This window comes from Meleagris gallopavo, chromosome 8 (assembly GCF_905368555.1).
Source record: "Meleagris gallopavo chromosome 8, MGAL_WU_HG_1.1, whole genome shotgun sequence".
In the NCBI taxonomy this organism is placed as follows: domain Eukaryota; kingdom Metazoa; phylum Chordata; class Aves; order Galliformes; family Phasianidae; genus Meleagris; species Meleagris gallopavo.
In genome coordinates, this window is record NC_139411.1 from 28,997,501 (window position 1) to 29,012,360 (window position 14,860).

At 37.2% G+C, this 14,860-nt stretch overlaps 1 protein-coding gene and 1 long non-coding RNA gene across 7 annotated transcripts in view; one reads left to right on the forward strand and one right to left on the reverse strand.

The window, feature by feature from the left end:
* The window catches only part of FAM204A (family with sequence similarity 204 member A), a 15,786-nt gene extending 5,785 nt beyond the window's left edge, over positions 1–10,001 (reverse strand). The window contains exons 1-6 of one of the 6 annotated variants that reach the window (XM_085229612.1): positions 9,938–10,001; positions 9,116–9,422; positions 8,173–8,263; positions 7,644–7,680; positions 7,114–7,213; positions 5,371–5,460 (exon numbers count right to left, since the gene is read on the reverse strand). In XM_085229612.1, coding sequence (XP_085085738.1) covers positions 5,371–5,460; positions 7,114–7,213; positions 7,644–7,680; positions 8,173–8,263; positions 9,116–9,370 — 573 coding nt within the window. In that variant the 5' untranslated portion in view covers positions 9,371–9,422; positions 9,938–10,001. Of the gene's footprint in view, positions 1–5,370; positions 5,461–7,113; positions 7,217–7,643; positions 7,681–8,172; positions 8,264–9,115; positions 9,423–9,534; positions 9,805–9,896 lie in introns of those variants that run through there. The other 5 variants (XM_010714912.3, XM_010714917.4, XM_010714915.4 and 2 more) reach the window with 5 other exon arrangements.
* Positions 10,002–10,080: 79 nt separating this feature from the next.
* The window catches only part of LOC146543890 (uncharacterized), a 125,306-nt gene continuing 120,526 nt past the window's right edge, over positions 10,081–14,860 (forward strand). The window contains exons 1-2 of the long non-coding RNA XR_014884776.1: positions 10,081–10,854; positions 14,175–14,263. This is a non-coding gene — a long non-coding RNA (uncharacterized LOC146543890). The remainder of the gene's footprint in view (positions 10,855–14,174; positions 14,264–14,860) is intronic.

Consider the following 14,860-nt stretch of genomic DNA (forward strand, 5'->3'; position numbering starts at 1 on the left):
TCTGTCTCTTTAATTAGACTTGTAACATCTGAAATCTTTTTTTAAGGTTTGTTAAGGAAAAGATATACATAATTAAGGGAGCAGAAGAATGTAATTCTAGGTGATAACCCTGCCATGTTCCAAAGGTTAAAAGAAAACAACCTCAATGAAGAGTGATATTTGGAAGCATTTCTGCTAAGTGTTAGAAAGAATCTTCACAGATTAAAAAAATAAAATTCTTCCTTCCCCCCACCCCCAGAGTCCTTGAGCAGGCAAGATTTCCAAGTTAACTGGTGCCTAAGTTACATTCTGTATTAGATTGCATCAATCTCCTCAGGTAGCTAAAAGCACTACAATAAAATTACAGATTTTGCACAGAATTTAGAAATTAAGCTGTGTTATATCTATGGAAGAGCAATCAATTCAAGGTATTACAACCTATCTGAAATTGTGATGTACGACCTACCCAGCTTCACAAGACAAAAAACAGCTAAGAGAAAGGTTATCAATTGTTAAAACATACAACCTTGCTCATATCCTTCCCCATGATATAGCTAGAAGTTACTTACACACAATGAACACTAACTTGAACACTGTAAAATGGTCAAAACTGATGCACCACAAAATGTGATGACGACGGCAAGACCAATAATTCTGTGAAATGAAAAGGATATCCCAGAGAGCAGATAATTAATTTGGTCCGTTACGATGTAGATCTTTCATTTAAGCTTGCTCACAATACCACCATTTTCCTGTAAATTGCAGCTTCAAAACAAAAAAATCTCACCAAAATGCCAGAAGCCACGAAGTACACAGAAACAGTGCTGTCAAAAAGTCTGCACTACTCAGAGACTGACAACTATTTCAGTAATTTGGTGTGCTAAATCACAAAATATTTCTGAACTTCCATTCTGACAGGTAAATCTAAAGTGGTTTTACTGTGTTCAAGTTTCAGTCCCCAGGCTAATGTGCTCTTAGACAACGTGGCACCTACTTACCAGGCAGCAGCAGGAAAACAACAAGGCAAATGCAAAGTTTGAGGTTTAGACAGATCAGTTCTCAGAATGTTAGAGCCAAAAAAATCTGCATTGAAACTCATTTCAGGAAGAAAAAGTACTAAGAAAAATTCTCCCAGTGAAAGGAAAAAAGAAGCCTAGAAAATATTTTCAGGTTGACAATCTGAGGGCATAGGGGAAAATCTTTTGGAGTTATTTCATTGAACCTTTTGAAGTATCACTCCAAACTGAAATCAGTTTTAGCAAAGTGAAGTTCCCAGACATTTCCACACACTATCCATACTCAGATGGATACTCACCTCCAACAACACACAGACACAGTGCTCTAATTACTCAGCATTCCAGACAGAGCCCCACAAACAGTAACAACTGAAGTACACTTCAAGGTATTACACCAAAAAGGTTTTTTTGAAACTGCTAGAAAAGTTGACATAATCTAAGCATCTATAGCTTAGAATAGCACTTTCTATATACAGACCCAAGTACTGCTTCTATTTGATCTCAGTCACCCTAGAGCATCCCCAAGAAAATCACCACTGTAATTCAGTTAAACATCCACAAACTTCATTCTCACTAAAAAATTCATTCCAAAAGGTTCAGGACTCCTACATTAACACTAGCATTTATCTTGACATCTATCAAATTAAACAATTCATAATTAAATACAGTGTTCAAACTATAGCTTTAGGTATGCCATTCCACATTTTGAATGCAGAACTTTAAAACATGAGGAGCTGCCAGTGCTGAAAACCCAAGATACACAATACAACAAAGCAACTGGATTACAATAGTGAACCTTGACTGCTTACATTGTACCACCGTATTCTGACTCAGTAGTTGTCCTTGTAAAGCCTGTATCAGGTTACTATTAGTATTGAACAACTTTTACTCTTGCACTAGGTTGAAAATCCATAGTGAATTACAACAATTAAGCAGTATGACACACCTGCAGTATGCAAACATTCAACAAAAATGAATCAAGCAAAAGGAGTGCTGATCTTTTATGCTATGACTGCACTGCAGCATAGAGATGCTCAAGCTAGACTTGGTTTTAGAAGCAGTATAGCTGAGGAAGCAGTCAGTTACTGATGGATCACATTCTGCACAGCACAATCCAGACATGCCCATATTGTTTCAGGAAGAATTTCACATAGATTATGCAAACAATTATTTTGGGATAATCATAACTCCCTGGTGAAGCAGAACCCCCCATAAGACATGCTGCAGGGACAACAGGAGATAAGGGATAACACTTAGTAGTGAGGTGAGCCAAGAGATTAGGTTATCATCATCATAGGTGTACAATCCATTCTTACTTGAAATATATTTTTATACATTTTTAGCCACAGTCCCAAAAGCTACATGCAAATCCACCTGTACAGTCACCAGCAATTTCAGAGCCTCTTGCACAAGGTATCCAAGTTGTAACCACCACAGTTAAAAACCTTGAGAACTCTACTAGATCATCTCAGTTTAGTTCAAAATCAGCATGTGTGTTTGCCAAGCAGAAGAAAGCAACAACTAACATACAGCCCAAAGCCTCATTTATGGCAGTACAGCAACATTTTCCTTACAGAGCCTGCAACAAGTACCACATGGAAACCAAAACATCCAAAACCTCGAAGCATTATCATTTAGGTGTTAAGGCTATGCATTTCAGTGATTCGCTCACAGCTGCTAGATTATGCATACTGGCCAAATCATCACTGATTTTAAGGAAATCTGATTTTAAAAAACCTCACCGTGTCACAACGATAGCATATTGACAGCATCACTTCAGCATTCCTTTGCTTTTTAGGACATTTTTCTGCTGCCCATTCTCAGTCATCTGTTTATTTTTGGCTTCATTTTTCTAAATACTGAAGCTGCCCTATCAGTTTCACAGGCTTATAAATGTTATACATCAAAAATTAGTTTCACTTATTAAGGCAGAAAACGGCTTTAAGAACTCTGGGATCTGTGCCTCAAAGCAAAAGCTTTATCAGCAGGTTCCAGTCACTGCTTCTTGCAAAAGAAAATGGTGCCGATTAAAAATCCATACACCTGATTTCAAAAAGAACACCTACCCATTGAACGTTTTTCACATGGCTACAAGGGGGGCTGCACCCCCTGCACCCCAAATGGAAGGCAGCTGCTTTTCACACGCACAGCCCTGCGACATTGCTCAAGAAAAATAAAAGCTATACATAAAAAGATGAGGTTGAGATAACAGAACAATAATTCATCCACTTATTTCTCTAGACTTCAGAAGTGTTGCACTTCAATACATGCCTGACTTGCTCACAATGTTGTGTTGAATTTGGAAGTTAAGACAAAAAAATAACCCTGTTCTCTAAAAATTAAGTCAGCCTTTACAATTATTACGTAAAAATGAGCTTCAAATTGCAAAGACAGGAGGAAAGTTGTGACTGAATCACTACTACACAACATGAAAGCAGTATTTACTGTACTTTGTACAATGCAATGTTGCTTTCAGTCAGCCTCTCCCATAACTAAATCCTTTGCTATAGCCCTTCACTGAATCAGAATTAGTCACTGCTAGAAGAGCATTCTCAGAATAAGAAATACTTTAAATGATAGAGAAAAAAATAAATAAATGTAAGCTGTTAAGACTACAAAGAAAAATAAAATTTTGCAGTAGGTTACATAGCAAATCCTTGAAACACTAGAGAACCCTAGTGAATTCACTGCATTTCTGCCTTCACAGAACTCCTCGTGAGATCAAGACAGAGTCATTTGAGTTTTCCTTCTTTCAGCATGCTATTTATTCTGATAAACTCAACCAAAACCAAATCAAGGCTGTGAATACTAATAATACTTTAAGCATTTTGTTTTCAGAATTACAACATGCTAATATTTGAAAGTCAACAATTTGGAGCTAATGTTCCACAGATATTATATTGCTGTAACACCTGCGATATGCTAGATGTTGCACAATCCCATGGTTACTAAAATCAGATAATAGTTTATCATAAATATTACAAAACCTTAAAACTTCTTACGTTAATTTGTTTTTATAGTCAAACAACCTGCAGTAAAACCTTAGTATGTTTTATTGATTATGATACTCTAACCACTTTAGAGTAGATGGAATAATGACATTTGTGAAGGAGAAGCTTTAGAGTGTTTTGAATTCCAAACACAACAGGTAATGTAACAGTATCACAGTGAGAAGTTGGCTGGACTTAAACAGAATATTAGGCTACATTTCTGTCACTGTCAGAAGCTGTTATCCTTGTGCAGGGAGGTTCTGTGATTCTAAGTGGAAAAAGGCTGTCTAGTAACTAGAAAGTGCCCTGAGTGACTAAGTGCAGGAGTTTCTACTGAATTCATAAGAACACACACTGAAGAAGTTAGTTTCACCTAACCATATTTATGAAAGAACTGTATTTCCTGTCCCAAAAATCATTTTTCAGTCTTTGCAATACCACATTATATGCCACTAAAACAAACTCAGACCTGCAATTTTACATTAAAGCTTTGCTGTACTTATGAAATGCTAAATATTTGTACGAGAATGAGAAGCAACCAGAATGTTCTGGATTCTTTTTTATTTAAATGCCTTCTGTATCTTCGAACACCTTTGAATTTTACTGGTACATGCAGTGAACAGAAAATTCCCATTATATCTGAAGATAGGGGAGCACACAAGACAGATAAAGAAAGCAAAGCCCTTGTTGAAATTATATAAATTAGATGAGTTTTTGAAAGGCTAGCTCCTACAATCACCTAAAATAGCACTGTATTTAGGTTTTTCTTCTTTGCTTCAAAATTATTCTATTTTTACCTTAATCCTTCTTCTTTTGCACTTTCTCTCCATGCCCACATTCCAATAGGCACAACAGTCTACATGGATTTCAGTGAAGTACTGTCACGGGTGCATATGTGGTAGGTGGTAGCAACTGAACCACTACTCACAATGAATTGCAGTTTCATATGTGACAAAGGTATGTGATAGATCCCCCTACCAGTTCCTCAGCACTTAACACAAGTCTGAAAGACCAGATTGGTGCAGCAAATAGCTAAACCATCCTAAACACCAGGCAAAAATATATATAAAAAAAAAAAACAAACAAAAACACTTCAGTTACTAATGACTGACTTGTGGAGCCAGTATCAGAGTTTCAAGGTAAGGTTACTTGGGAACATTCATGGCTGTATTTTCAATTCTTACACATGGCTACACTTGTCCAAACATTACTGGATCAGCAGCTAAATCCTTCAATCATTGACAAATCTAATTAGGAAACAGAAAGGATGTCCCAAGCAGTCTTCAATGCTACTTTATTTGCAACTCTTTTTAAATAAAAAAACATATAGATGTCCAAAACTTAGGGGTTTTTTTCCCCCTAAAAGCTTTTAATAGACCACTTACCTCACGAGTTGCTAATCTATCACTCAGCTCCTCAGCTTTATCAATGTCACCTTCAGCCACAGATTTCTCTATGCTAAGTTCAAGGCCAGACTAGAAAGAAAAAAAGCAAATACCTTTAGAGCAAATAAATAGAGAAATAATACACCTAAAGGGAGCATCTCCTTTTAAAAAATAATTTTAACAGAAGTCTTAAAATGAAAACACTGCATGAACCCGTAATTTCTATGTAACACAAATCACTTTGTCTATGTATTGTAATGGACAGTATAATTAAGAATTCACTGAAAGACTGCCTGAGCACAAATCATTGCATTAGTTCCACCTTATGTGCAGGATAATACTGTAGGTTAAAAAAATTACACGGACTAGTTTATGCCTGTCACAATAAAATTCATCTGAAGATCTGGCTTATCTCTTGCATCCCTGGAGCTTTCTAAACAAAATGTGAAGTATATGTGTCAGGTAACACGAAGAATGGCAATTACCACTGTATCGTTACAGTTCTAAGATCTTATCCAAAAACATCTGGCATGATGCCACTCCACTACACCAATAAATTCAGAATTCTAGTTATCCTGTGGAAAACAATGAAAACAGTTCAAAATTCAACCTTTACGATCAACATAACTCACTTAATGACATTTACAACTAACATAACAATAAAACATTTAATGGAAATTATAGTTGGAATTTTAGTTGGAGGTTTCTGAAAGGATCCAGAAGGATAGCATAGCAGTTGGCACTGATTTGGGAATTTCACAAAAAACTAGTTCATTAATCACAAAAGACATTTTACAGACTCACTGGTTTTAAGCATTAGCGATGCTGAAGAAAACAATTCTGTTGGTTTCATAATAAATACTTTTTTTAAAAAATAGAAAAGCAAACAATTATTGAGAAACAGAACACTTGATTATTAAGTTGAGAGTTAACAGAGTGCACAAATGAAAAGCCAACTGTCTTCTCTGAAATTAATGAGACGTGTTCCTCTAGAAATTAAATCACAACTTAAATGGAGAACAGCTACATGTTAACACTTTGGGCCTCAGTCCAGATCTATACTGAGCAGTTTAATGACAAGTAAATGCCCACCAAAAGTCAGAACTCGGAACTGATCAATATCAGTGTCGATGCAGAAGTTTACTTTAAGCAAATGAAAAACAGAAAGTTTGTGATAAAGGATGCCAACTGAATATTTGATGTCTTAAAAGTGACAAGAGTCCTCTACAGTAAAACTACAGAACAAGCTCATCATATTTAGAGTTCCTGACACACCTATCATGTTCTGTCAGTAACATCAAATATGGCTAGTTATATAGCAAGTTATCAACTAAATGTGTTGTAAATTCAGCAAAACTTCATGGTAGATTCAACCCTCTGATTCAAAGAGCTACTGGTTTCAACTAATGGACTGACTTGGAACACTGAAGTTAAAATACAATAAAAGGTCACTGTAATCAAACAACGCATATCAAATCTTTTGTGTCTCATCACAATAGAATATAAAAATCAAGAAAGGAAAGAGGCATGGATACCATCTGGAAATCTTTCAATTCAAGTAAAACTTACATGACACCTACAAATAAATTTGTTTAAAAATACGCACAAAATTATTCTTCCTCAGAGTGACTTGGTCATATGCTTACTTCTGAATAGACTCAGTTTTACTGTTATCTCAGTTAACACTGCCTTTTTTTACTATAAATAAAAAAAAGATGACATGGCTTTTGTAACAACAATCACCTTTTGTGGAGCTCTGCTATCCACAGGTGATTCAAATCTATCATTGATTCCAAAGTACTGTGTAAGTTCTTTCCAGTGGTCTTCATTGGCCAACTGCTGACTACTAAAAACCAAAAAATAAAACTCATTAATATAACCAATTTGTTTCCCACAGCTTGCAATGTTCTTCTCAGAACTAAAACAAACTCTTCTATTTGGCAGATGCACTCTTTTCACCTGACATTTTTGGATGCAAGTTATTCCTTTTCCTCTGCAATCTTGCAAGCAAGCTTGTATGCAATTATATGACAAACACCATTAAGAATACATTAATTTTAAGTTGTATTAAATAATACTGTTCTGTTATTTTAAATCAAGCAATAAGCTATCACTAGAATTCAATTCAGTCTGTGTGACAGACACAAAATAACTTCAGTACATATTTAACATGACAGTGTTCAAAGCCAGTGTTTGGCTACACTTCTTACAAGTTTTACTGGATATTAAGAACAGACCTCATATAATCACATTGACATATATGTTGGTTATACCTCTTAGTCACTTCATTTTTGTCCTTTTCAAGTTTTTCTAAAAAAGAAAAAAAAAGACCAGCGTTACACAGCAATGCCCTATTGCATCCAATAAAGTTAACAGATCACTAATAGAGTATGTTCCCATTGAAAGACTGTTACAGGATGACCTGTACTGAATGATCATGGGGGATTTAAACTACTCTGCTGTGAGGCTTTTCATTTGAAGAACCTCCTACAACATCTTCAAAAAGCATTGATCAGAACAGACAAAATAATGTATGAAATAATGTACTGAAAACATGTCCAGCCTTTTTAAGTCAGTACTGACTGAATAAATTCTGCCCTCTCTTTAAAAAGAACTTGGATTTTAAGTGGCAATTTACAGTCTAGGTCTAGAATGGATGTGTAACAACTAGAAAAAAAATCCTAGATATCAGACGACACCTACTCAGGCATTCAATTATTGGTGAAAGCTTAAAGTGTACTTCCAATGTACTTAATACTAATTTCATTTACGAAAAATAAGGTCTGGAATTATGCAAAACACCTTTTCTGCGACGCTTTCTTTTTCGGCCTCTGCTTCCCTGATTTGCTTCCATTTTCATTTCACGGTTTTTCTTCTGAAGCTCCAAAAACTTCTACAAGATAAAGAAAAAGCAAGGATTGGTATTTTTTAATTTTCTTTACAAAAAAAAAAAGTTACACAGAACACTGACAAATGTTGTCCCAATATCTCACTTATCCACAGTAGCTTCACGTATTTATTGCATTCAAACTTATGCAGAGAGCATCCAACCCTGATGGTGTTAAACTGATATTGGCTCTATCACTTTATCACCAATATCATTGACTTTCTGCCCTCCCTAAGTCCCAGAAGTATTCAAAATTGTTTTCTCAAGGAGCACAATGCTGAATATGTTTATGTTGGTCGTGCACTCCTAGGCTATGTAACAGTTTGTAATTGCACAGACAGTAGTTTAGAATCCAAGATAACTGACAGTATATTCCTTGCACATCAGGCAAGTTTTTACATGCAACCATAAAGAGAGGTTATAAGCAGTTATGTGTTTGGATATCTGCACCTAAACCCTATACAAAGCAGAAAGGTATAGCTCTACTTCACAGGTATAAATCACCAGTACAGTGACTAACATGCTCAGCTATAAACACTTACACAAAAATCAAGTATGAGGAAGCTCAGAACCCATATTCTACCACAAACACAAGTATTTGTGCAATTAAGTAGTCACCCAAACATTTCCTTGCTGTGCTTTTAATCACTGCTGTATGAAAGAAAAAAAAAAAATGCAAGCTTTTCCTGTCTTTCTTCCCATTTAAATTCACTCTATCCAAAGTAATCTAATGTATATTATTGTGACAGCACTTTGACTGCATTTCATTTTGCATTGGTATACCTAAAATATCCAAATTTGAGTTGCTTAAATTTAAAAAATAACTCTAGATATTTGAAGCCATGCTACGATACCCACATTCCATATATTTAAAGGAATTCCAGCAGGGCATGTTTCAGATGTGTTTTCTCCATCTGCCACGGATATCAAAACTGATTTAGTGACGGCATTACTTTCAGGTCCATTCTCCTGCAATTCAGGAAGCTGAACTCTTTCTGCATCTTCCTTTATATCCTCTTCCTTCAAAGAGGAAATACATGACTCCTCTTCATTCTCTGAGCTCAAGTCAACATCACTTTCATTCAGTCCTGGAGGTAACAGACCACTCCACATCTTCCTCTTCACACAAGGCCAAGGCACTGGGACTCATGCAAGCACACCTGTTCTGAGACAAAACCACCATCAGCCAACAGAGTCAGAAACACCAGAATGTAATAACAGAAACATTTCTCCCGAGGCGCTTTAGACACGCTCTTTACAAAGCTGTTAGTACTTACAACTTCGGAGGGGAGTTAAGAAGAGGACTGGAGTCCACAGATTAAAGACAGTACGCCTTTTTATTTTTATTTATTTTTTCTTTTTCCCCTTCCTTACTACTTAAAGTTTTCTCACTTCGAGTTTGTTTACAGATGCTTCCCAGCTTTAAGCATAACGCAGCAGCAACGCCTCTCCGGGACAGCAGATGAGCACCCGCAGCCCTCCCACGGCACCATCGAGCGGGAAGGGCCGAATCTCGAAAGCGGGAGGACGGGGAGAAAAGCCCACTCAAGAAAGGAGCCAGGAGGCGCGCGGTGCTGCTTCAGAGCAGAGAGACAAAAGGACTGGAGAAAAAACAGACACCTCACAGCACAGCCCTCACCACTATCCCCAACGCCAGCTGCGGCAGCACCCCGTGTTTACCTGGCCGCCATCTTGGCACCCCGGAACACTCCACCCGTTGATTGGGCGCTGCCCCGCAGCCAATCGGCGGGCGCTTTGCTGCCCTGCTGCCGGCCGCCATATGCTCTGTTGCGACAGGGCAGGGCGTGCAGCGGCGGAGCGCCGTGCAATGCGGTGCAACGCTGAGGTGATGGGGTAACGATTGGTCTCGTGTCCCCACGTATGCAATTTAGGTGTACTTCTCAGAATAACAGCCGTGCACACAACAGAAAAACAAGTCACTTTCCAGTGCTCCTAGTTGTGATAGAGGAGTATGGAAGGTATTCAAAGCTAAACCTTCTAATTTGTACAATGCCCGAATGTTTGGACTGGGTCAGTGACGAGGGCCTGCAACCGTAGTCTTCATGGATGAGAAAATCTTTTTTAAATTCCCCGAATTGTCTCATATTCACACGGTAAATGGAAAGCCTCAAACGACCTTGTTCCAGCAAAGCTTGAATTTCCCTTAAACAGCACCAAGAATGTGAAAAAGATGCCTCTGTGCCTGGAAACCAGTCACTGTGAACCGACTAACACCATGTGAAGTGTCTCAGAGGCAAACACTAACTGTTTGGAGACCACTCAGTAAATTACATAACTCATATGGAAGTTTCTATTCTGTCCTTTCAGTGTATGTAGGTGAGACATGAACTAAATGCTTAGTAGCAGCTTGTATGTGGTTTGGCATGAAACCTTACATGCAGGGTGTGTCAGGAAAGGTGGCACAGAGAAACAAGAAGAAAAAGATACAGTGAAGACCAAGAAGGCACCAAGACACAGCCTACTTGTGGACAAACATTCTGATGTGAGAGGGGTGAGAAAGGGGCATGAGTTCCAGTGTAACGAGGGATAAAGGCAGACAGCAGGAACTTTGAGTAGGATCACCTTGCATCACCAAGGTGAGTAGGATCCTGTGTGGTCACCTTATGGGACTGGCTGTGCGTGGAAGGAAAGACAAACACCTTTCTCGTAGATGTAAAACAGATCTTCCAATTCATTTCCTCTCTATGCTATGATATTACATCCTCAGTTTCATTTCCGAAATCAATTAATTCCGTAAGTAATCACTTTTTCATGAACTACATGTAAATTTCACACTCAGCTTGCTAACTAGTTTTTCCTCTCATCTGGGAAATCAATTTTTAAGAGATTTATTTTGTTTACATTTAATACTTGGTTGCATTTGGTATACAGATAAGTGGTAACCGATAAATATATTGCTATTGTATATTGAATTTAAGGGATACATTTTCAAAGAGCAAGTTTCATCTCATGTCACAGTTTGTATCCAAAGGCTGTGATCTTGAGTTAGTGTCCACGGTCTGTTTCTGGTACACATTGGCACAGCTAGATCACACGAATGAAGTACTAAAATCATAGAATCACAGAGTCCTTGGAGTTGGAAGTGACCTTTAAGGGCCTGTTCACCTGTAATTCTTCTTATATTTTAAAAAGCTGAACAGATTCTGACTTCTCACAGAAGAAACAGATAAAAAAACATTGATAGAATTCCTCCTTTACTTTCTGTGCCCCAGAAGCACTTGCCTTCAAAGGGTCGGTGACTGCTGAAGCTACAGTTGGTTATTTAGAAGAATTTGCAACTTTCCCAATTTTGGTTTTGTTACTGTTGTTGCTGCTGCTGTTGAAACATTGTGTGCAGAGGGCTTTTATGAGAAAAAAGCAAGCAGGGAAGGCAGCCTTGTAACCAACACTGACAGGGCTGTTTGTATCCAAAACTTGCTTCAGTGTTATTCTTCTCAAGCCAGTTTTCTGTTCCTCCTCTAGTTTCAAGTTACACGATTTATTTCCTTTTGATTAACTGATCCAGCTTCCTTTTTCACTTGAATTCCTGCTCTTGGGACCTGCCAATAATGACTATTATGAATGAAATAAGTCATGCCTCTGAAAATCCTATGGAACATCAAACTAGTCTGACTCCTCGGTTTAGTATTTTTGATGCTGTAATTAAAAATTACTTGAAGGAAGACCTATTGCAATTAAGTGTAACATCAAGTGTAATTTGACTGAAATGCAGCAGGAACCTCATATTCCTGTTGTCTCAAGGTAATACATCTGACCATGCTGGAAACCACCTCTTACGGGGGAAACTTGACTATAAAATTTGAGACACAAGGTAGGGTTTGTAAATATTCAGCATTAGAAAATAAATGTGGGAAGAGAGAATTTTTCACACCTTCTGTTGCAGCACTGAAGTGGAGTGTTTTGCTAGTTTCTGGGTAAACAAATACTGATTGTGATCTACAAAACTGAGTATTCCTTGGGTTCTTTTTGAAACACTCTCAAAATTACTAACTTTAACAGGAGTGATCAAATTTGTCAAATATCAGAACAGATGATGCCCATGTGCATTCTAGTCCCCAAGGCCAAGTTCTCAGGTTGAATTCTCTCCATAACACTGGCTGAAACTCAGATCTTTGGACTTCAGAACACAGCAGAAGCTACAAAACTATTTTCTCAGCTGCATGCTTGAAGCCATGATTAGCTAATCACAAGTAATCATATACATGCTTATTTCCACAAAATATATGCAAATGGTTTCCTAATACAGAAATAGAATCTGCTACAAGATAAATTATGCACTATTAGCTGTTTCTTGTTTTTAACAAGAAATGAGGACACCAGGACCTTTTCCTTAAGCATGAAAATATGCTGCATTTTATCCTTTTGAGACAGTGTTTTGGAAATATGTCAAAATGATCAAGAACTGAATTCTTGTTTAATCATAATAGGAAGGCCTTATTGTATTAGAAGATTACAGTCATTGTGTTAGTATACTATCTACCTTGTATTCATTTTTGCTAACATAATGAGAATTTTTTCCAGCATGATTATATTTTAATACAATAAAATAGTATTGGAAAGGAAAATTAATATGATTTTAAAGTGAGATGCAAAGACAATAAAATAACCTCTGTTTTTTTCCTAAACTTTTAATTCATTGCTAACTTAAAAATACTTTTTATTAATCCTTTAAAATAATTATATTCAAATGAGCATTTAAAGACAGTTAAAAGGATTATAGTCTTTTTTTTTTTTTTTTTTTCACATACACTGCCATATAAGAACCAAATTAATTCTTGCTAAACAAACATTACAAGAACCATCATAGAGAAAATTAATGGAAATCTCCAAAGAACATTATCTAAGACAGTACATTAAAGTATATTAGTAAATATTCTACAGTATATATTGTAAGTAGTAATGATGTTTTGTAATATGAGCTCTCTTTACCTCCTTGAAAGTAAGACAGTAATCCAGGCAGGCCCTTTCCTGAGCCCTGATCCAAAGCCCTTTAAGGTCAGTGGAAAGATCTCCATTGGCTTCATTTGGTTTTGGATGAGTCCAGGTATTTCTGAATTTCAGACATTTCTAAATTTGCTTGTTTGAGAGCATCATATAACCAGAAAATGGATGACCAGCTGCATGCTATCTTGGATATAGCATAAGTTTATATGCCATCTGCATCATATATTTCATCACAACAAAGATATCATCCTTGCTGTAACGTCTTCTATTCATTACCCAGACATATCAGTTCAGGTTTTGTTGTAGTGGATGCAAACTGCATGTGCTTTACTGGGGTCCTGGAGAAATTTGCTCTGCTGCAGCAAAAGAAGAGAAATACCTTTCTACTATAGCACTAAATGAAATATTTACGACCCAAGGGACGTCACAAAGCAGTTTTCCAAACATTTTGCAGAGTTTTTATTTGTGTATTGGTTTAGATAGCATTAAGAAACACAATAGTGAGAATTACAGCAAGGAATTCCTTTCTGTGACCTGCAGATAGAGCATTAGAACAAGCCACTTCACCCTTTTTTATTTTAGTTTGTGAAGCAAACAACACTACTTTAGCTACTTTTCAGGGCTATCGATTACAAATTAATTAGTTTACTATTTGTACTTCAATAAAGATCTATATAATTAGAAATCTTTTTGAGAATCTTTATCTTTATTATGTTATTTTGTGTGGATTTTACATGGAGAGGTTAGTTTTGCTACTGTGTACACTGTTTGAAACGTGCTATTGTTTCCTTTATATAAACAGCATCTGACTTTTCAAGCTATTGAAATGAATTTATATAGGCTCTATGTGTACCAATGCCCTCTACTGGTTTGAAACACAATTGCTCAGCAGAGGGTATTGCTGTTTTCCTTTATTGTGGAAACTGTCGTATTGAAATTGTTTTCTTTTCAGAGCAGCAGAGTTGCAGCTGTGTATCCAGACTCTCTGAAGGTCAGGTAGCTGTACTGTGGGCAAGCTGGCAGCTGAGCTGCGCTACACAGGTAAGCTTTTTGTTGCCTTCTGCATGCTTCATTTTCATTGATTTGGAATACTTACCCTGAATGACAGGCTTCGAGGTAGCAGTCTTGTGAGGGAAAACACTTTCTTGAAACTTGTTGAGTACCAGGCTTCCAGTGCAGATGCTCTGTTAGCATGGCAGCCACCTCTCTAAGGAGCATCTTTGCTCTTGGAGCTGGCTGAGGGCCTACCTGGGAAGACAGTGGGCAGTTGTGCTGCCAGGATATGGCACAAATAACCCTTGAGGCACAGGAGCCATCAAGCTAATGAAGTGCGTTAAGGAAAAAGTCTTAACTATCAAGGGGTGGATCCACTCCCCCGTGCCACAAACCAGAGGTCATGTGCCTGAGGAATGTGTATCCAAAGATAATACTACCTTCAGAGAACTCTACTTACAGGTAAGTAACTCTTCTTTAAAGGAGGTATCTTTGTGTGGCAGACTGTTTATGGGAGCAATTTGAATTGAACTTTAAATGAAAAAGGCATATCTCTGTAAGTGGTAATAATTTTAGTCATCTCGCTGTGGCTAGGGGTTGTGGAATTCATTAGCACAGATTAACATATAAAGTGGGTGAGATATC